At 44.2% G+C, this 23,076-nt stretch overlaps 2 protein-coding genes across 2 annotated transcripts in view; one reads left to right on the forward strand and one right to left on the reverse strand.

Moving 5' to 3' along the window:
* Positions 1-1,804: 1,804 nt before the first annotated feature.
* T265_01857 (hypothetical protein) lies at positions 1,805-18,026 on the forward strand (the record flags this gene model as incomplete). The annotated part of the gene is made up of 8 exons (XM_009165967.1): positions 1,805-2,058; positions 4,042-4,371; positions 4,750-4,896; positions 6,727-6,883; positions 13,666-13,928; positions 14,345-14,656; positions 16,533-16,592; positions 17,594-18,026. The coding sequence occupies 7 exons, from the start codon at positions 1,870-1,872 to the stop codon at positions 16,581-16,583; spliced, it is 1,449 nt and encodes a 482-aa protein (XP_009164231.1).
* A 3,136-nt stretch (positions 18,027-21,162) lies between these two features.
* T265_01858 (hypothetical protein) overlaps positions 21,163-23,076 on the reverse strand; it is a gene marked incomplete at both ends in the record, with an annotated part of 11,417 nt that continues 9,503 nt past the window's right edge. The window contains one exon of the mRNA XM_009165968.1: positions 21,163-21,726. Coding sequence (XP_009164232.1) covers positions 21,605-21,726 — 122 coding nt within the window. The remainder of the gene's footprint in view (positions 21,727-23,076) is intronic.

Genomic DNA, 23,076 nt, shown 5'->3' on the forward strand with positions numbered 1-23,076 from the left:
ATAGGTTGTGGATGTCACTTGAATAATTTATTTTTTGTTTTGAAGCAAAAAAATACAGTTATTTCGTCTGTAATCTCAACACTATGTAGTGAATGAGCTGATTGAAAAGGAAGTCAACTCGGACAGCATCATCGGGGCGCAGATACGGGCGTCCATGGTCGACGGCCCCGGATTGAGTCCACCAATGATCATGGAAATGATCAATGCGGCCATCAACAAACCCAGGTCAGTCAGCCACGGCTACATTTTGGATGGACCGCCAACAAATAGTTCTGAAGTCGGTAACCAGCTGAGGGCACTCTGTTCTCTTCCGAACGGACCGGAGTATGTAATTGAGCTCAAGGTAAGCTGGAGAAGAATGAGATGAACAAATTTCATTCCTTCAGTAGGTTCCCACCTGTGCCAGGGGAGTAGATTACCGTTTCGATTTGCATCAAGCCAACATATTTCAAGGCACACAACCCAACCAACAGTCTTTGTGTATCACACTTATTGCGACAACTCCTATTAGGAAAATAGTGCAGGAAACGCCGTTGTAAACATCTTTTTTTCCTCGAATTTTTCGAATGTTTTATTACTTGGACTGAAATATTGTGTGCTGCCGAATGAATCTATTACTACGAAAACACTCCTAATTGAACATGAATACATTCGTAAAACAGCCGTAAAATTTCATTCGAATCACCCTGGAGAGATGAAGAGAACGAACAACTAGTAAAGTAATACAATGACTGCTAGTGGGGATACAGTGCAGAGATCTACACTACTCGAGCTTGAACAAGGTTGAGATTGGAAACAGATTATGGATTGAGTAGCTGTAAGATTGTTGAGAAAAATTACGAAGCTCCAAGAAAGTCCCCGTGGAGTTTGATCACATCAAAGCCTCATTCGAAGTTAAAAGTATACGAAAATTTACAAAAATTACACCACGAAGTTGTAACTTAGCTGGTACTAACGTCAGTCATAGAAGGGACTGGTTGGATGTTTGCTTGCATTATCTGTCCAGCCACGTGTACACTATGACAGTCAACATAGTTAAGGCCGAATGCTCACAGCCGTTCCGGCCGAACTCATCTTAGCTCACTTATTACAGCTGCAAAAGACATTGCTTCTCAAAGTTGTCTACAAATTTAGGTCCATGTAACCGGCCCAAATGAAGTAGCGCTGTTTGAAAATCGGTTGCGAACGCTCCCAAATCGGTACGTAGCCCAACAACGGATAACGATATGCACACCGGCTGACAGCATAACGATATGGCTATTCTGAATGCTGCATGTAGTCGACGATAAGTCTTTGAGTAACGCGGTTTGTTAACCGCAGGCATTTCGTACAAAAGTCATCGGACTGTCAGACTATACAAATAGCCATAACGATATATTCTGAATGCTGCATGTAGTCGACGATAAGTCTTTGAGTAACGCGGTTTGTTAACCGCAGGCATTTCGTACAAAAGTCAGTCATCTGTCAGACTATACAAATAGCTTTACGACTTCAATAACCAAAGCAGGCTATGTGGTTATATATAACTGGTTAATTCTATATATATNTTTTATAATGGTTTAAAAATTAATAGTCCACAACTTCGCTCTATCTCGGTTTTAATTAAGACCGAACATCCGGATAAAATCTCTTATCCAGAAACGACTTGGTGATTCCTATTAATTAACTCCAACTTATATGGATGAAACTCCAACGATCGAATTCCGGTTCGTCTGATAGGTTGTGGATGTCACTTGAATAATTTATTTTTTGTTTTGAAGCAAAAAAATACAGTTATTTCGTCTGTAATCTCAACACTATGTAGTGAATGAGCTGATTGAAAAGGAAGTCAACTCGGACAGCATCATCGGGGCGCAGATACGGGCGTCCATGGTCGACGGCCCCGGATTGAGTCCACCAATGATCATGGAAATGATCAATGCGGCCATCAACAAACCCAGGTCAGTCAGCCACGGCTACATTTTGGATGGACCGCCAACAAATAGTTCTGAAGTCGGTAACCAGCTGAGGGCACTCTGTTCTCTTCCGAACGGACCGGAGTATGTAATTGAGCTCAAGGTAAGCTGGAGAAGAATGAGATGAACAAATTTCATTCCTTCAGTAGGTTCCCACCTGTGCCAGGGGAGTAGATTACCGTTTCGATTTGCATCAAGCCAACATATTTCAAGGCACACAACCCAACCAACAGTCTTTGTGTATCACACTTATTGCGACAACTCCTATTAGGAAAATAGTGCAGGAAACGCCGTTGTAAACATCTTTTTTTTCCTCGAATTTTTCGAATGTTTTATTACTTGGACTGAAATATTGTGTGCTGCCGAATGAATCTATTACTACGAAAACACTCCTAATTGAACATGAATACATTCGTAAAACAGCCGTAAAATTTCATTCGAATCACCCTGGAGAGATGAAGAGAACGAACAACTAGTAAAGTAATACAATGACTGCTAGTGGGGATACAGTGCAGAGATCTACACTACTCGAGCTTGAACAAGGTTGAGATTGGAAACAGATTATGGATTGAGTAGCTGTAAGATTGTTGAGAAAAATTACGAAGCTCCAAGAAAGTCCCCGTGGAGTTTGATCACATCAAAGCCTCATTCGAAGTTAAAAGTATACGAAAATTTACAAAAATTACACCACGAAGTTGTAACTTAGCTGGTACTAACGTCAGTCATAGAAGGGACTGGTTGGATGTTTGCTTGCATTATCTGTCCAGCCACGTGTACACTATGACAGTCAACATAGTTAAGGCCGAATGCTCACAGCCGTTCCGGCCGAACTCATCTTAGCTCACTTATTACAGCTGCAAAAGACATTGCTTCTCAAAGTTGTCTACAAATTTAGGTCCATGTAACCGGCCCAAATGAAGTAGCGCTGTTTGAAAATCGGTTGCGAACGCTCCCAAATCGGTACGTAGCCCAACAACGGATAACGATATGCACACCGGCTGACAGCATAACGATATGGCTATTCTGAATGCTGCATGTAGTCGACGATAAGTCTTTGAGTAACGCGGTTTGTTAACCGCAGGCATTTCGTACAAAAGTCATCGGACTGTCAGACTATACAAATAGCTTTACGGTTATGTGGTTATATATAACTGGTTAATTCCATATATATATATATATATATATATATACTTTCAGGTATATACCTATTTGGTTTCGAATCACCGTGAGCAATATAGGAACTATGACTGGGTGGTGTTTTCATGTTTATATAGTTTATTCCAAAAAATGCATCTAATTTTAGCCTCAAGCCTAGATGGCAAGGAGAGTCAACTTGAGTTTTTTGAAGGGACACAACGCAAAGCTGTTGATTATTACCTAAATATCGAGCTGCTGGTGAGCAGACCGACTGTTTGACTGACTACGTGTAGTTTACCACCGAGGATCTGATGATCTGGGAGTTCATAGGCCACCCACCCAACGCATTGTTTCCAAGACTGGTTTTATCGGAGTTCATCTGATTAGCCCCAGTGAGGAAGAACGGCTCCATGTGGCTTTCGGAATCCCTTTACCACTGTAAGGACATGCCTAAATCATTTACAACATTAGTAGAAATCATTTGAAAGTCATTTTAATCAAAGTAGACGATCACCTCGGGAGCACCGCAACTGTGAAAAAATCGGAATTCGGCAAACGTGACAATTACATGAAAGACCCCAACCGAAGTACTTCAGGGACAGCAAAAACTGCGATGGTTTGCTCGGAAGTGCAGTTCGAAACGTGGGATATTTGATCACGGTACAATACTGACAGTAAGTTCTTCGGAGGGAATTGTAAATTACAAATAGTAGCAAGTGTCTCTCGATTTCCGTTGAATTTCTATCAGATGTCATTTATCAGAGGCCACTTCTAGTCGGTCGATGGGCTGTCCAAAAAGAAGCAGAGTATGCATCAAATGAGTTGACAAAATTGGAGCATGTAGCCTGTGGTGCATATAGTTTGAAGACAAAACTTCAGATCCACAGATGTCCCAAACCGTCCCTGTTTTTATAAAAATTCATTCATTTAGTCTTTTCTTATACTTCAGATATCCGATGCTGAATTACGTGAACGCTGGCAAGCTAGTTGCGTGTACACTACCTACAGTAGCTTGTACAATGAACTTAAAACTGCAGAAACAGGATCGAGGTCTTCGGCTAGTAAGCGTAGAACTCAACATCCTGACTTTCCCATCGTGGATGAAAATAACAAAGATCGGTTGCTGGTCAAAGTGGAAGATGTTGAGGAGAATGTTGACAAATACCTTGATTTCTACCAGAGATATATGAGTGAACAGCTGAAGCACTTCATCAGCACGCATGATCCCGCGGCCGTAGTCAAAGTGAACGCAAATCTTCCTCCTTCATTCTTACTTCAGGTAATTGGCAAACTCATCCACAAATGTCTTCGTGAATGCATATTGTGTGGCTGATTCCGTGAATTCATTGTACCAGACAAAAATGACATACATTCTGAGATGTACAGAAAGACTTTGGGCGGCTTCCGCATGATATTGTTTGAATGTCGAAGATAGATAGAATTAGATCATAAATTTTCCAGAAATTTTCAGCACGAATCAGGAACTGTTACATGAATAATGGAACAACCCAGTATGAGTCCACATGCAGTTTGGTGCTACAAAGATTGTACTCAGTTTTAAGTGCTAATTGTGATTTGTCTCTGCTGTGATTGCGTTAAAATATTGATACTTCCTTGTCGGTTGAAACTTAGGACTTATTATCTAACTTCTTTACAGTCCGTGGTCACGCGTCTTTCGATTATGGCAAAGCATCCTGGTGTACCTTCCTCACTACTTTTCCGTCGCGCCGACGATAGTGACGTGGAGGAGTTGAACTCTACTGGCTGTGAGTGCCAATATGGAGATGGGCAAGATAAAGCTTTGGTAAGTGAACGGCCACTTGCATTTGTTGCGACCATGCTTAGTGAACAGTGTTAGCTATCCCCAAATAAGTTGTGGCTTGTTGCCTAGTTTTAGCATATTTAAGGTATGGTGCACTCGCAAATTTTTCAACTGCAGATGTGTTTTCAACGTCTGTACGTCCGCGCTAATATGGAAAGTATTTATCAAAATCCCCAATACCCTTACGGTTTCGCATTTAATGACTACAAAAATCTGGAAAATACGAATTTATAGACCAACTGAGTGCAAAACGGATACGGGCGTGAGCTCAGGTAACAAAGAAACAAGTAATTTTAGTTCGTAGAATGAGACAGATTGACCGCTAAGCTTTGCCGATCGTTACTCAAAACTGGGATCATTGCTCCATTACTGAGATTTCGGGAACGCGAAGCACTCTGTGTCATCGTTCTGGGCGAAGTTCTTAAGGGCACGCGACAGTTATTGTTTGTTACAACTTTCGTAGACATTCTATTGCTGAACACTTCTGGCTCACTGGATACAAATCCCGGCCTTGTGTCCGCTGTTACAACATTGTCCTCTGTACTGTTCCGCTCCGCTATTTTGCTTTTATGGCTACTGAGTAATAGAATATACCACTGATGTACTGTTGTCCATGACGACAGTAACATGTGACCAGAAAGGCGCTGTTAAGTAGTGTGATCGGTCAGTGGGCCGTCATAAAAAAAGGCATGCTGTGTGGCTTACGATAGCTTCAGCAGCCCTCAGTGCACATAGCCCGTAATATTCCCGGTCACGTTTTGTTTCAAATCCTTGGGTAGACGTGCCACGCACACCACTAGTCCATTGCAGTAGTGCATTCACACGCACACATTGTTCTGTGAATGGTTTGTCTTTGGCCTTGTATGAGTACATTTGACAGGCGCCACTCATACGATCTACCATGTGCTTATTACCTAAACGCAACATGTTTCATTCCTGGTCATTGTTTGTCGCGTCCTGTAATGCTACTCCCGGGACACCTGTCACATCAATAATTATCATTTGGTATGCAGCACATTTCAGGATTGTCGATACTCAAAGAGGTCTAAACGAATTTCGTAAATATATTACAGTTGTAGACTGAACAAAGGAATGCATCTGCTGGATTCACGGAGGGCAGGTTGATTATAAAATACTTTCACTGAACTTTGAACGGAATACCAACGTAGGGAAGGGGCTATATATTACTCGCCCAAACTACAACACGCTTGCTTCGGAGGGCTGTACGAGCCACCCGGAAAGTGGAGTATCGTTAGCTTGCCAGGTTGCGTGCATTATGACGGAGCCAGACATGTACTTTCTCATCTAAAAACCTCATAAAGTTTCAGTGTGCATTTCCTACATGCTTCTACCGTATTCGGCCAACAGAACTTTTTGCCCGACTCATAGCATTGCACACTGGAGAAAGCCAGCTGTAGCTCTTGATAATGGGATTGGTCGCAATTCGTGTCTGTTTGATATCTTGCCAGTATAAGCTAAGTGCAGCTTGGCTTCCTGACAAGCAAGGGTTGGAGGAAAGAGGTGGCAATGTTGCGGAATATAGGTAGCTCGAGGACGCTGCCTGCTATCGTCAGTGCGATGCCACCTTGACTGGTGATGAGACGTTTGCAATCCAGCTACCGGGCTCGGCGAACAGAATAACTACAAAGTCACGGAGATATGCCCCCAAAAGGTGACTTAGAAACTTCACGTAAATATGTCGGTTAAATTACTGGACGGTTGTTATTGAGTGGGTCAAATATGATCATCATTCCTAATGCAAAATGTGCCATCTTTCATGCCTACTTTTCAAAACCTCTGATCGTTTTGTAGGCGTCAGATCCCAGATGTTCGACCCAACATTCAAAGCAGCATAGTGGGCCTGTGCCCAACGTCATTCCACGCATTCTGATTGTCGGTAACTCTTGCTCAGGTAAAACCACATTGGCGAAACGGCTATGCAAAGAATGGGGCTGTGTCATGATCAACGGTGAGTTGAATAGCTTCTGTTGGTATTACGTATAGACGACTCAGATTCCCAACAATACATTTGGATGAACTGAGACAGGCGAAGAGATAACAAGTCAATCATGCCCAATGGGAAATATACTCCTTACTAATAAAGACGAAAATCCCGAACGATAATGGACATGCCATTTATCAAATCGATATAGGCTATTTCAAAAGATACTTTTTCCTCACATTATTCCGTGGGTAGTACATTAGCAACACAGCTTGTTAGTCTGTGCGCAAGAAAAGAAATCCTAGAAGGGCCAACGCTTCGTCTTGGTTATGAGCGGTAAGTCTAGACAACATGTGTACACATTTGTGTACAATTGCGTAGGCGTTCGAAATCACGTGTTCAGAAGCGCAGTTTCCTTGATAAACTAATATTTGCAAAAATATGGTAAATCGCAACTCATTGCGAGTACAGTGTCAGCCTGCGCTATTCTGAATCCACAAAAACTCCGTGATTTGCGGTTAACAGTGTATGCCATCAAACAGGATGACCCGGTCGCCTGTTAGACCGACATATGCTCCTTATGTAGGTGACGAAGTACCGTCTTAGGATGCCCACCAAACAATGCTGGAAGTCACAGGCTGTCAAATGAATGCGTACATTAGGTAGCCTAGGACTTACTATGCAACAGCGCACAAAAACGGGTATTACGGACAGCCAGTGACCGGCAGTCAAACCAATGGCGATTGTATGAACACGCTTGTTTACTCCTATCTGCCTGGTGACAATGAAGCATGAACTGATCGGTCCGTTTTCTCGTTATTTTATCACTCCATAAAACAAGTGTTTCTACCTCACTTGCGTTCATCTCATTGCACTACTTGATGGTGGAATCAGTTAGGGAATAATTTAGCTTTGTCTCCCGAAGGATTATTACAACGCAGCACATTGTTATCACACAATGGTGTAGTATGTAGTTGCATGTAAGTAGAGTAATCCAAATTTGTTGAGATGGGCTCTGGTTGTTCGTTCAAATTCCTCTTGTGGCTCGACAGACGGAGAAATAAGGGGAAATAACCTAAGGAAATTGCTTATGCAGAAATCCGTTCCGGTATTTGTCGGGACTGAACTTCATAAACGCAGACTTTTCATAACCCCGAGGGAACGAGCTGAAACAATGGCTTTTCACATGGCTATTTACTCAGTCCTACAACTGCGTCTGAAACGGGTTTCGAGCCAAATGGCAGTCACCGGATAATGTATTTTTTGTGATTTTTTCCGTTTTTTCTGCTAAACAATTCATGACTGTGTATACCTTTGACCTAGCTGGGAGAATAAGCTTGCTTACAATTACCTGAAACTTTGGCTCCCTAAACTTCGTTTGAAGGATGGATACGTGTTTTTTCGCAGCCGCTTCTTTTATTCAATAAAGATGGAAGTCGAAAGTTGAAGTAGAGCTAAGGCGGGGCCGCAAAGAAGAAAATATCCCAGCCGGTGAAGGGGTCAGGGAAGTCTACTACGAATGCAGTAGCCTTCCACTTGGCCGAAAAGAGCCACGCAGTTAATTATAACACTGTATTTAGAGTGCTCTATCAAGCACCACTTTTCCTCTCATGATCCGTTTAACTTCATTGTCTAGCCACAACTGAGGTCCTGAGATTCGCTCACGCAGTGCTGGTTTATGCGCTCAGGAGAGACCGTCAAACGCACCGAGGCTTCCATGGTATACGTGACGTTTCTTGCCGTCACGAAGAAACTAAAACTTACCGTGGTGTGGCGGTTTGCGTACCTCGGCGGGCCATTTAGCCATACTGGGGGGGGTCCGAACGATACTCACAGAATCTCTCATACCAGGTTGGTTCATGGGTAGAGGTCTGACGAACACAGTCTCCTGGCCCTCCTGTTTGGGGTTGGAACATGTGTGCCGGCGTGTTCCGTAGAAAATGGTAATGTACTTGCATTTCCAGCCCAACACCGCTGTCTTGCGGTTACACTTTTGTGCCGAAAGCTCTGGTTGAGGACCCTAATCGTCCTCTGTCTAGGTGTGGACGCCCTGGTAGTATCCCATCCCTCGTACAACGGTAAAGTACACAACTAACAATACTCTTATGCCAAATCGGTCTTCACATGGTGCCATCAACCGAGTCGCCTTAATTGCTGTACACAGCAGAATGGGTAAGCGAAAACACTCTACCACTGACGCTCACGAAGAACTAAAACTTACCGTGGTGTGGCGGTTTGCGTACCTCGGCGGTCCATTTAGCCATACTGGGGGGTGTCCGAACGATACTCACAGAATCTCTCATACCAGGTTGGTTCATGGGTAGAGGTCTGACGAACACAGTCTCCTGGCCCTCCTGTTTGGGGTTGGAACATGTGTGCCGGCGTGTTCCGTAGAAAATGGTAATGTACTTGCATTTCCAGCCCAACACCGCTGCCTTGCGGTTACACTTTTGTGCCGAAAGCTCTGGTTGAGGACCCTAATCGTCCTCTGTCTAGGTGTGGACGCCCTGGTAGTATCCCATCCCTCGTACAACGGTAAAGTACACAACTAACAATACTCTTATGCCAAATCGGTCTTCACATGGTGCCATCAACCGAGTCGCCTTAATTGCTGTACACAGCAGAATGGGTAAGCGAAAACACTCTACCACTGACGCCTCCATTCTTACACTGTCACGTTTTCCATTTTCACCCTCCATCGCCCAAATATGGATACTTTCTCCACAGGTCCCAGCTCTAGTAATGACCGTTTTGCTCGCCCTGTATCACATTCAGCTGCAGCTTCTGCACGCCCGAGTTCAGTTACAACCCTAAACACTTCGAGGAGTGTTTTCAAACCCCGAAAGCATGTCTACTTAGCCACCTTCAGTGTTCGCACGCTGAAGCAAACAGATCAACAGGTGAAATACACTCATCTGCAAATCAATATGGTTTTCACGGGAGACTCAATTGAATCTTTCGTTTATGATGTCCTCCAGCTGAATGTGCTGCACACAGACCGCCTCATGATTCAGTTGGCACGACATTAGAGATATCGCAGTGTACTTTCATAGGAAACTTCTCACAAGGTTGCTGAAAACTCTTCGACAGCCCACGACCGGTTTCGCCCTTCTTGGTGCTCATCAGGTAGGCGCAGCACTTTCAGTTGTGGAATATCATAAACGAGAGATTAAGTTGAGTCTCCCGGAAAAACCAAATTTGCAAATGAGTGTATTTCTCGAAAGCCTTTGCATTCGTTTAGTTTTACTCCTCTCTTCGAGACCCTGCCCAATCAGCCGAAGCCCACACTGACAATCTGCATCAAATAAGCAATACCACTGAACTTCGCCGAAGAATAATTCGACAGATGGCGTATGTGTTGCTGCTTGGTCGAGTAACTGAAAGAGGGTAATATGAGGATGGACACGGATCCCAGCAATATCAATTTTGTACGCGAAATTTGACGCCCTGCTGCCTTCTGGTGTCTGACACATTTCATTACTAGGGTCATGAAACAATACGCACATTATAGCACAAAGTAATCGATTAGCCATTAAATCTCCGATAAACACCGTGCATATTGTGTGAAAGGTAAATGAGGTCGGTTGCACACGAACCTTAAGTTAGGTAGGGTCGCGCTTACACTTTCACGTTTTCCGTCTTCAACCCTCCCCCACATAAATTTGAACACTTTCTCCGCAGGTCCCAGCTCTGGGACTGACCGTGTTGCTCGCTCTGCGTCACACTCAGCTGCAGCTTCTGTACGTCCGAGCTCAGTCACAACCCTTCGAAGTGTGTTTTCAAACCCCGAAAGCCTGTCTACTTAGCCACCTTCAATGTTTCCACACCGAAACAAGCAGGTCAACAGGTGGTTTTTGCCCGTACGCTGGATTCCCTCTGCTCATGTATGTTGTCTGTCGGACACAAGGACGCAAGACGCTACTACTGTGACCGAAATGACTGCCTCCTTACTCTTCTCTAGGTTCCGGCTGCGCAACTCTGATGATGCGGAGGCCGCTGCAGCCGGATATGCTGGGGTGGGCATTGTATTGAACGAACGAGCGGAAACGTCTCTGTTCGATTGGATACCCGTTGATAGTTTCCTCTGTACGGTGTGTTCGGTAATATCTGTGAGAGAATCTAGAGGAACTTAGGTTCATCGCACCTTGTTTATTGTGTCTGTTTAAGCTGCAACTGACTGTAGCACTGAATCTGCCAAGGCGTTTCTATGACGCCCTAAGTGCCCTTCTACAGCAGGCTAAAAGCTCAGACATTGTTGTGGTAGCTGGTGATATGAACTCCCAAGTAGGTAGACTAAGCGATTCTGAGGCCCGATTGGTCAGTCGTCTTGGCTTGCACACTAGACGCACGGACAACGGAGACCGCCTAATTCAGATGTGTACCGATCACTGACTATTCCTTTGCAGTACGAATTTCTGGAACAGCGGAAGTCGCTTGAAAACGTGGTGCGCACCAACAAACCAGCGCTAAATCCGAATAAACCACATCGCCGTCAGTAATCGGTGGCGAGGGTCGATCAACGCTTGCCGCTCCTTCTGGAACATCAGCGTGGATTCCGACCATGCACTTGTACGTTGCTGCTTTTCGTTGAGCTTTTCAGGTGTACGCAAAACGCGCACATCTCGCTTAGCCATTGAGAAGCTACTGGACCCAGAAGTCAAACGAAACTATCAGAACCAGCTCCCCAAATGCCTGTCGGACGGTACGGTGTCGGATATAAACGGCCTCTGGGAAAAATATCCAAAGCGCTACTCAAAGCCGGAACGTCTGCTTGCGGTACAACCCGGTTAACCTCATCCAAGCATTGGATCTCTGATAGGACCGTGTCTTTGCTGGAGACCGAGCGACATATTCCACCTGGCCACCACCACAACTCCACCCGGCGAATCATCCAACGCCAGGTGAAACTGAGTGTCCGCGCAGACTGAGAAGCTTGGTGGACCCGAAAGATGGAAGAAATGGAAGATGCAAAAAATGCTGTAAACGTTCGCAAACTGTTCCACCTGGTTTGTTCGACTGGTCCTCGGAAACCTATTGTTAGCGAAATAATCAGGGACCAAAATGGCTCCCTGATATGCAGCAAAGCAGAACGTTTGGACCGCTAGGCACAGTACTTCGAACAGCAATTCAGCTGGCCATCTGCTACTCCCAATCCAGAAACCTGGCCTTCAGCAGAAAGGTGGACAGTAAATGTGGAGCCACCTTCGGTCTCAGAAGTGTCCGAGTGTATTTCTCCACTCAAGCGTCTTCGTGATGCTGATCCTGACAACCTTCTACCTGCTATTTCCAAGGTTGGCGGTGGATTCCTCAGCCAGTGCCTGTTTGGCCTATTTAGGTCTATCTGAGAGAAGGAGGCCTTCCCAGATAACTGGATTGATTTGATAGTGGTGACCATTTCCAAAAAGGGTACTCGCAGTGAATGTAGCAACCACAGAGGTGTTAGTTCGACACCTGTTGTGACAAGGCTTCTGGTGTCACTGATTCTTCGTCGTCTTATGGTGGGACGCGAAACCTTGACTCGTGAGAACCAAGTGGGATTTCGAGAGGGTAGAGGCTGCGTTGACCACATCCTCACACGCCGTCGGGTGTTAGAGCAACGCCACATGTACAGACGACTCACAATTTTGGTATTCCTTGACTTCAAGGATGCGCTTGATTCTGTAGATCGGTCAGTGCTGTTAACTTCACTTGTTCAACAGGGTATGCCCCAGGAGTTTGTAAACATAATCCGATCCATATAGTCACATACTTCTGGGCGGGTGAGAGTGTATGGTGAGCTCTCCAAAAGCTTCCCTACAAAAAGTGGTATCAGACAAGTATATCCACTCCGCATTCATGTTCAACTTCGTCATTGATGAAATAATGAGGCGAACACCAAACGATCTTCAAAACCCCGGTGTTCAAATTGTTACTGGGGAGAGCCTTATCGATCTGGAGTACGCAGACGATATCACTGTCATCTTTTAAGACTAAAGCGAAGCACAAGCCCTGTTGAATAAGCTGACCAACATCATACCATCTTTTTTCACGCGCCTTGCAACTTCAAAGTGCAAAGTCATGTTTCGAACGTGCCGTCTGCGATCATACTCCTTACAATTCAAGGAGAATCTCTGGAGATTGTGGAAAGCTTTACACACCTCGGAAGTTGTATTAGCTCTGACTGAAGTGTGTCTGATGAAGTCAGTGCAAGAATCTCAAAGGCTCGAATTGCGTTTGCTAATATGCGTCACTTGTGGCGTCAAAAAGGCATCCCATTGCATCCTAAATTTCGTGTGTACCAGGCTACAGTAAGGGCTGTGTTGTTGTATGGGTGTGAGACATGGCCCCTGAGGACATGATGTGAGGCGTCTTCAGGTTTTCGACCACCGGTGCCTCAGAAGCGTGGCTGGTTGTGGATGGCGTCAGCGTGTTAGTAACGAGGTGATTAGAAAACGGGTATTTGATTGTAATTCAATCCGGGAAAACATCCTGCACCGCTGACTCCGATGGCTCGGTCATGTGCTACGCATGCCGAAACAGCATCTACCGAAACGAGTGTTGTACGGCAGTGATGCATCAGTGTCAACACTGATGTTGCTCTCTTTGATGATTATGGTGATAATGTGACGTCCGCGTAGGCCAGCTGACTTTGACGCAAAAAGCCTTCAGGACTTTACTAAGACTCCAAGAAATATATACTTTGCTTGGTCATATGGTTAAAAGATCTCCGAAATGTACTGATTTCAGAGGCATACCATCCAAACGTTATCGTATCAGTTCCATTTCTATATATTATACTACAAGGTTTTCTAACCCATTTCATTTTACAGCAACCGAACTAATTACGCACCACATATGTGCGAAAACGCCGCTGGGTGACCAGATCCAACAGATTATGCGCACCGGGAAAGATTTGAGTGATAGCTTGGTGTTGGATATGCTGAAAGATAAGCTGAGTTCTCCGGACTGTGAGCAGTCTGGTTACATCCTGGATGACTTCCCAACATCAAGTGAGAAAGGACTGAATATCGGTCAACAATTGGACATGCTGCTAAAGTCTGAAGCCCGACCAGATTACATTGTGGATATACAGGTCAGTCTGAACGATAATATTTTTGGAGAGTCAAATTTCAAACGAAGCTGTTCAGCACGATGACATACCCATTGTGAAAGGTGTATTGGTAAACCAGCCGCGTTTTCCCGATCGCATACGTGCAGGCAAAACCGGGCCACCAAATTCTGCGTTCACCTCTAGGTGTCCAAAATTAGAGGACCTATCTAAGCTTGCCGTCCTAACTAGCCTGTGTATCTAGTGCATTTAGTCCACCACGTTGGTGAAAATGAACAGTCACTTATCAAGGTGATTCTTAGACAGACACCAAAGCAACAACACTGGGTGGTGGGTCGAAAGGTGTGTCGCTCAAACATTCAGTAGCGGTTATATTAGGTTGCACTTCTAACTTCACTTTAAAACATTTTTGACATCCAATTAAACCTGTGTACCTACAGATACCGGAAGCAGATTTGAAACGACGCTGGGAATCAGTCCGAATCGATATATCTGACGGAATGTTGTATCCTAAAACTCACTACCGCTTCAGCGATCCAGCAACACCAATACATCCGGTATTTCCTGCACCAAACGAAAACATACGGCAACGACTGCTAACTCGACATGAAGAAATGATGGAAAATATTGAGAAACAAACAGAATTCTACTTCAATCACGTGAGGCCACAAATCGATGCGTTTTTGAAGGAGTACAACCCAGAATGTATCATACCTATCGATGGGCGTGTTCCTACCGCGGAAATGTGTCAGGTACGTGTGCTTTGCATACATGCTTGAAGTTCACCAACACAGGCATCAAATTCACCTCTATGGACGTTAGCACTAGTCATAACAAGAGAAATCCTGTTGGCACAGAATCTTGCATCTACTCATCTGGCTAAACCACAAGGATCGTTTTAGTGAGATGACTCATTGGGCCTTGGAAATAGAAAAACTCAATGAAAAGGTTTTCTCGTTTGAGTAATGCAAAGGTTAACTACTGTTTCGCCGTGAACTGATGTATTTTTTCGTTTGTTCGGGATAGTTTCTACCGAGGACTGCCTGCGTCATACCCATCTTTTGATCGCATGATTCTACAAAATGTGTGAATTGTGTTGGCTCCTTTGGCTAAAAGGTCACAAAATGTCTCATTAAAGGTGAAACAACGGGATTATTAGTGTCGGGATAGAAATTGAAAGATGGATCAATGTGAAGTTAGGGTGTTCTAGGGGTGTCTAATCTATCTTATTAGGACCGGAGTGTTGCGAACTCTTCGGGAGATTTCAAACTCAGATCAAATCGCCTTTAGATTAATGTCAGGATTTCTATCATTCTACGATTCTTATCAAGAAACTTCCTGAAAACTGAGGTGAAGACAATGCGCTTCAGTCAAGCACTGTACCGTAAACACCACGTTCAGAGTCACCCTCCCACCGAAAAAAGGCCTAAAAACGAAGAGTGGGAATCATATAGGTCCCCAACCAGCTATGGCGAAATTCATGGGCGGATCCCTCGAATTTATCCATCAGTAGCTCCGATCCATTTCACTTTAGGCCTCCATCTTGTTGATATAAGCAAGGTGGGTCATAAGGTTGAATCTCACACCTCAGCACACACATATCTTCTCGATACTTGTTCTTGCAACCGTTGCGCTGTAATGATGCCATCGCTAGTGCTGCATAGATCTTTCGACCAGGTATGTTTCAACGCCACATGGACGGAAGGATGTTGCAGCCACGGTAATGGTTAAGAAGTCATCAGACCTAATGTTAGAATTCATTTCGATAACAAAAACAGAGCAAAGATAGGGCTCGAAATACGGAATAGTTCCACCAAGCGACCCATCGTCGCATTGAACTTCATTGAATATTCCTGTGGCATCACTTACTAATGGATGATCTGCGAACGATTCCGCTCACTGAAGAATCACTGCGGGAAGATTTTCTAGAAACCTTTCAGCGAACGCTGGCTGTCCTGTTTTATCTACAATATATCCAGCTGATGCTGCATTCGCTCTTCTGTGTGTGCTCATAAAAGGGCTGTGGCTTGTCGCACAGTGTTTCGTGATTGGGTACCAGTTGGAATGGAATAATCAGTTGCGTTGAGTCATCGGAACTGTAGCATGGCAGTTCAAATCCCTATCTTCGGTACGCAAAAGCCTAAACGAGCTACACTACTCGATCAGACATGCCAGTCCCATCTTGGCAATTCTGGAATTTATTCGTCATTTGTAAATCAAATGCAACTTGCCTACTCATGTAACGACGAAAGTATTACTTTCTTTCTCGTCCACGCTGCCGAAAAACACTTTTCCAAGCGTACAACTACCCCGTACCATCACGAATACACTGTGCGCGTCGCCACCTGGCCCAGCACACACCACGCAGCAGACCGCAAATTATAGCAGAAAAAACTGCCTAGGTGACCGAATTTGAGAGCTACTCAACCTGTATCCTGGGAACCAATGTTAGTTTGGAACATCAGCATCACATTACTGTAAAGTCTCACATAAAACCCGTCGGGGACATTACTGGTACCCGCTGTGCGAAAGTTCTTAACAAGATCGCCCATTTGGCCATCTGCCTGTGCAGTCCCATCTTCACAGCCATCAATGGAACTGAAACTACTCCCCTATTTTCCATTCCAGACCATGTATAAAAAGATCTCCGAGGCTCTCATGAAATCAGCTACAGCCTGATCACTCCAGGTGAGACAATGCATCATATTTGTTATGCAACAAGCATGAATTCCGGAGGAGGTTTATCGTGCCGAATAAGCGATAAACTGTCCGTTCGACAAATGACCACAAACGGCTTCTTTGAGGTGAAAAGTGGTTGCGTGTCCGTTCGACAAATGACCACAAACGGCTCACCCGATTCGTTGCTTCTTTGAGGTGAAAAGTGGTTGCAGTTTCCTAAGGAAACTCTCAGAAATCCACATGACAACCAACCAGAGAAATTCATAGCAGAATCTGGATAAATGCAGGGTGACCTGCAGAATGCACAAAACATACTCGACCATCAGCGCTGTGTCATCCCAGAAGGATTCGTTTGTATATGCTGCCCTGAATAGGATTGCCCGACAGTGCTGTGACCACTACTGAACGACCAAATGGTGTTTTTTTTGAAATGATGCATCTGACTGATTATCTTACATGTAACTCAAGACGAGCTATTTTCCCAAAGATATGTGGCACATAGGCATTGGCATAAAGCTCAGCAGTGCGTTTGTCGCTGCTAACAACAGTGATCTACCAGAATCCATAAGATGCATGTGCATCGTTACTTAGTCAAATTGATTCACGCTCAATTTGGCCCTCAAACTACCTGCACATTTCTTTATCCTTTAAAAAGCAGCCGTAAAGGAGAATGACGGAAGTGAACCGCACCGCAGACAGTTTAAACCATACATAAATGCTGAGAAAACAGCAAGACTTACTGAGGTAGCTAGCACGTTAGTCTGCTGATTTTTGTGAGATAGGTTCGAGTATACTGTTGTTTTGTGCAGGAGGGTTCTGCAACCACAAGGGTCATCATTAGAAAATGATTCACTCTTAGGCTATTGCTTATCTGTTGGGTTGTGTCATCAAGTGTTCCAATTTTGAACCCGTTCACAGATCATACTCAGTTATTGCGTAATTATCCTAACGGTTCTCCAAATAAAAAGGAAATAATTCCTAGTCTATCGCAGTTTAATTTGGTCTTGCAGCGTGTACAAGATCATATCTACTGGAGATATAAGGGCAACTCGACCGCTTTGTTGAAATCATATGAAATGTCATCCGGTGATCAACAACTCCTGGATGTACCATCTTCGGATCTGCCACTCTCGTGCAAATACCCGCGACTAATTTGTTACGGACTGAGTGTTCTTTTTACGACCCTTGTGTTTGTATTGAATGTGATGGACATCTGCACATTCCACTCAATTCCCTTCGTACGAGATATATCTGAAAAACTGCAATCACAAGTGGTATACTACAAAGCTGGGCTCACTCGATGAATTTTTAATTTCTCTTTTACTTTACTCACTGTCGCCGGTGAGCTCAGTCATTGTACGTCAGTTTCTGTTACCCATACGTGTGCAGCTGATAGCACGCATTCTAACGGTACTTCTGTACAACGTAAATACATTGTTTTCTTACAGTGGGGTAATACTGTTCAATTCTGGGGGTGTGGCGAGAAAACCTACTTTGTCAGTCGGTTCCACACTATCCGGAAATGGGATTTGTAACAGCTGAGGCCGAGAAATTTGTTGTTGAGGCATGGGGAGCAATCATTGAAAATAGGTACTACTTTATACTGATAGCCGATTTTTGATTGGAGAGGCAATTTCTAAATCAAATACTCTGTCTTACCAGAAAGGTAGCTGCAATATGGAGGAACGGATACTTATTGACGTTTACAATCTGCATCAGAGATTTTTTATTCCATATAACGGGTTGAACAAAATCCAAACGTGTGGATTGGGTGTGGACACAATTACCCATCAATGATTGAATGGACCTTCTACTTAGCGAATTTTTCCCAGAAAACTGATTTGTTGGAAAGCTATATCATAAATTTTGGCTGAATATTGCTCATAATCTATTGCCAGTTGTCAGCTTGTAATCTGCCTCTCATTTCTGAACATTACCACCGACTGTTGCAATAACTAGCTGTTGTCGTTTGAACAAATCTTTCCTGTGATTGTTTTATGAGCGCGACAACCGAAAGACGCTAGTTTCATACAGCTAAATCAGTCGAAACTCAAACCCATTTGGCCAATACGGACAAATCAACTGAGGCAGTACACGCCAGAACAAACCTAAGGAAAAGTGTACGACTGAGGAACCGTTGCGGAAGTTTAATTAAGAAGACCAGTCCGGCAACGTGTTTCTGATGCGATCAGTTGTCCCGTTTTTCTCATTCACAAACTGAGATACTGTTGATACTAGGCAAGATGAAGCCCTCGTTTATCAAATATGTGGCCCGAAAGCTGTCTCTAGGTTCGCTTGGACGGATTCGGGAACCATGCCTAACTGGTTGGTCTTAAACAGGGTTCTTACAGATCGTAAGATGAAGGTAGCTAGTGTCAACGAAGTTACATTATGAAGTGGGTATTATGCACCCAAACTGCAGCGCCTTGTCGGTTTGGCCGCTGTTTGCATTCAGACGTCCGTGGATTGGATACCGTAGCCATGAAGTAAAACGTATATGCAGAAAATGATTATTTTTTGCAACACTCATCCGTCCTAAGGCTATCAATCTGATTAACCCAAAAGATAAAAGATTAAATCCAAGTTTTTAGGGTCGATCATATTAGTGGTAGGATTCTATTGGTCAACTGTTTTCTAGCCTACGTAGATGACACACCTTAGTGTGATATAAGATACTGGGGTATCAAGACTAGACTAACTAGAACCTGTTGAAGCAAATGCAACCACCATATTCATGGTCCTTGAGTGAAGATGACTGTATGTCTAGCTGGAAACGCTAAAGCGGATGAAGAGTTCGGGCTAGGCTGCAATCAAATTAGCCTGCATTTCCACATTGTCTTCTTTTTCCGGAGCTTGCATCTTCGAATGCTTTTCGAGTGACTGGTCGGGTACCTGAATTTATTTTGGTACTCCTTTGAATGCGGTGTCTTACCTCACCTGCCCGTGTTGAGCCGGGTACAACCCGCTGAATTAAATATTCGTGGATCAGCTCAACTGCCCAGCTTTGAGTGGCAGTTTATAGTTCTGTACTACTGAGACGTTATCCAAGTAGCTCGTTTCCATTTATGAGGATTCGTCGGTGCAAATTCGGTTTTCTACACAGCTTTCTTCCCCAACAGAAGGCTCATGCCGACTTGCCCAATGCACTGTACCTATCTAAATTTTCATCAACAAGGCATATTTTACGACCTCAAAATCCCAGCACAACAGCATAAGTGGTCACTTGCTAGCCCCCTTTGCAAGTATGTGATAGCAGACGTAAGACCCAACCGTTATTTCCACTACCGCCACATGCATGCTCTCCAAGCTCGAGTGGATACACACCCTCTGGATGCATAACGTTTTTCTTAGCTCTTGAATGCCCCATACATTAGGCTGTCACCGTGACCCAGCTAGTAATCAATGAAAAGCCCCGCTACCCATTGGTGGAATCGGTATAAGCAGAAAGCTGCATTCACACATCTGCGCACAACACCTTGGGGATAAAATTAAAGAGTCTCGTAGGAGATTAATTAAGCAGAGAGGTTGGCCATTTGTTACGTCTGTAGGGACAACTAGAAGCAAGGAATTGGAGTGTGAAAATGGCTCGGTAATGTCTATCGTTTTGGCAATATAAATAATTCATTCGTCATATAACATACAAAATGAGGCGAACATTCATTTCGTAAAACAGCTGTGTCAATCAAAAGGAAACGATGCCCTAGGGGAGGACCAGTTTTGTGGTAACTGTGATCCCAACAATCAGATGGCCGTTCTTTCGCTCAAAACTTCAGAAAATTCGAAGGTGAAGTGGCGACTTTCATGTTGAAGAACTATATCAGCGTACAGGTGCTCTTCAACATTTTCAAAACGACTTGCGAGAGTTTTTGGTTCTTATACCAGAATTATCGGTTTAGGCGACGGATATCAGTAAATCAAAGAAGTAAAAGTTGGGAATCATCTAAAAGTGGCGCCCTGTGAGAAATATGAGCTCGTCACAGCTCGTAAGAGCAGATTTTCCATTTTCAAAACCCTCTTATATTGTAAACGCTCGAAGCTCATTTATGAGAACTACTTAAGAGTATTATGCGAATCGTTTTTATGAAAACAAAGTATGACACTTATCAAAATCATTCGCAAATGAACATTTTGGCTCCTTCTGTTTATGGCCGTTTCGTCCGAAGTAATCGTTTTTGGCCTCCAGACGCAAGTGATAGTTCCGTTGTTTAGAGAATATGTGGGAATTAAATGATAAAAACAATCGTTCAGCTATAACATCCTTTCGGTGCCTAGCTGCCATGCCACACGGAAGCGCGACGGCAGGGATGCTGCCAGGTTGCCCAAGCCTAGACAGGGGAAGTCGAGATGCAGAAGTCAAGTTCGAACCACGAAACCTTGGGTCAGTTAACTCTGATCCATAATCACTGCGAATCACGTGTCTGAACCCTATTAAAACGCACTCATTTGGCACTTGTTTGGAGGGACAAAACGACCGTATTATACGACGAAGGAATCGTATCATATTCATCTTATTGTAACAACAAAAAAGACGAAGCGCTCAGTTTGTAAGGGAATCTATACCCCCCAGGCAGACAGTGCAAGAGTAGCACCTATACAGGTGAGGAATGGTATTTAGGTTCGGACTGCAGCGAATATTGTATGAGAGAGCAGTTCCCCAGAGATATGAAAAGACCGTCCGTGACCTATCTGGCTCACAATACACTGTTATTGAGGGGAAATAATGCGCTAAGTATGGAACTAGACGAAGTGGAAACGATCCAACAACTAGAACGGCACAGGATCGTGAGAGTGACGCAGTCGTTTTGCGGGGAGTAGTCGAAGGTTCGGAATGAAGAGGGACATATGAGACCTGGATGTCCGACATTCACACACCAGTCTGACGGGAAAGTCCAAACATGGTCTAGGAACAGAATGTACTGAAATAGTTGAGGTGTTCTCTGTACATGGTTGAACACGAAGGCTACGAAAGGCATATTGTTGTTTTCACATGCGGCGTGGACTATGCAAAGGCAAGAGGCGCTTTAACTGCCAAGCATGTACTTTATGTGTGACCAACTGGTAAATGCAACCGCGACCGATCCCACCACCAGTCCTACAGCACCACCGCGCAGACACCGTTGCCAACCACCGGGTTTGAAAACACCTAGAGAAGTGAGAAAAAATGAAGAGGAGTGTATTTATTCGTGCCGCCTGCAATTCACGATATGGTGAAATGGGGAAATTCAATCCCGAGTTTCGATCCAGTGGTATGACTCCTAATAAAGAATGCTGATTTGTTAAAAATTGGGCGCCTGGTGAGCCACATAAGCCAACTTTGTTGTCATAAACCTAGGGCTTTGAAAACAAGATTGGCGGTGTGCTTTAAACATAACTCGTCCACTTCAACGAGATACACCACCGAGAGAAGAACATAGGATGTTCGAATGAGTGGAGTTTTTGTCCAGTTATAAAGCTTTCGCTTTGATTGAATATATACGCATTTCGTGACGGACATAATTAGGTACAGTGGCTACCTAACATTCGGTCCAGAACTTGTCACATGGTCGAGTGCATGTGGTTTTGGACAGCTCCGAAAACAAGTAAGGAAAAACTTCTCAGGTAACGTCAGTGGGTACCAAATTGTCCTTACTACAGTCATCATCATCATCATCATTACTACAGTAGTGCTTTATTGTGGGATATATAGCCAAAAGCGACCAGACTGCACGCCTTCCGCATCGAGGTAATGGAAATATTCAGACACCCGGGTGTTCTCAACATAGGTTTTAATTCAAGTAGGATGAACACCTCAAAAATTCACAACGGTGCATAAGCGTCCTGTCTGTGTGGCGATTGTTGTCCCTTATAATTTTGAAACTACGATAGTCAGAACGGATATGTTTACGCTTACCAGACCAACCTGTCAATCCGCGCACTTCTACAGGGAGCTCTGCTCTCCTTCCATTAAGACTTTGCAGTTCTCCACTCAGCTGGTGATTTCGGCTGTTTCGTCTTACGTTAGAAACTAGCAGTCAGGCGACCCACTGGGAAGCACTGTGACCAGGATGGACGTATGCCATTGTGTGAGTGGGTTGTTGGGAATGTTCAACTTATGGAGAGACCCTCCAGTTTATGTCAGGAATGTTCTCGCTGATGGCATTGTAAAGAGTGTGTTGGGCTGATAGCCGCTTCTTAGAGGCCTGTGATACGAAACCAAACACCATCACGTAGTCACTACCATTCGATGCGGCTTCCGTACTGGCCACTCTGTCGGCCCAATGGCGACCCAGTTCCCTCCTGGTAGATTGTATTGTTTTGCGTCAGTATGCAATCGGTTCGTGAACACGACTCCATGGCCCGATTAGATTACTTCACACCGTTCTCTGAGATCAAGTCATTCTGATGGCGTAGCTTGAAACTCAGATATTTAGTAGAATCATCACATGCGGTATATTGGTATCAGCAAACAGAACAGGATGGATGTTTTACGACCACGTCGGATAGAAGTTGACAC

Source organism: Opisthorchis viverrini (genome assembly GCF_000715545.1).
Source record: "Opisthorchis viverrini unplaced genomic scaffold opera_v5_20, whole genome shotgun sequence".
NCBI classification, from domain to species: domain Eukaryota; kingdom Metazoa; phylum Platyhelminthes; class Trematoda; order Opisthorchiida; family Opisthorchiidae; genus Opisthorchis; species Opisthorchis viverrini.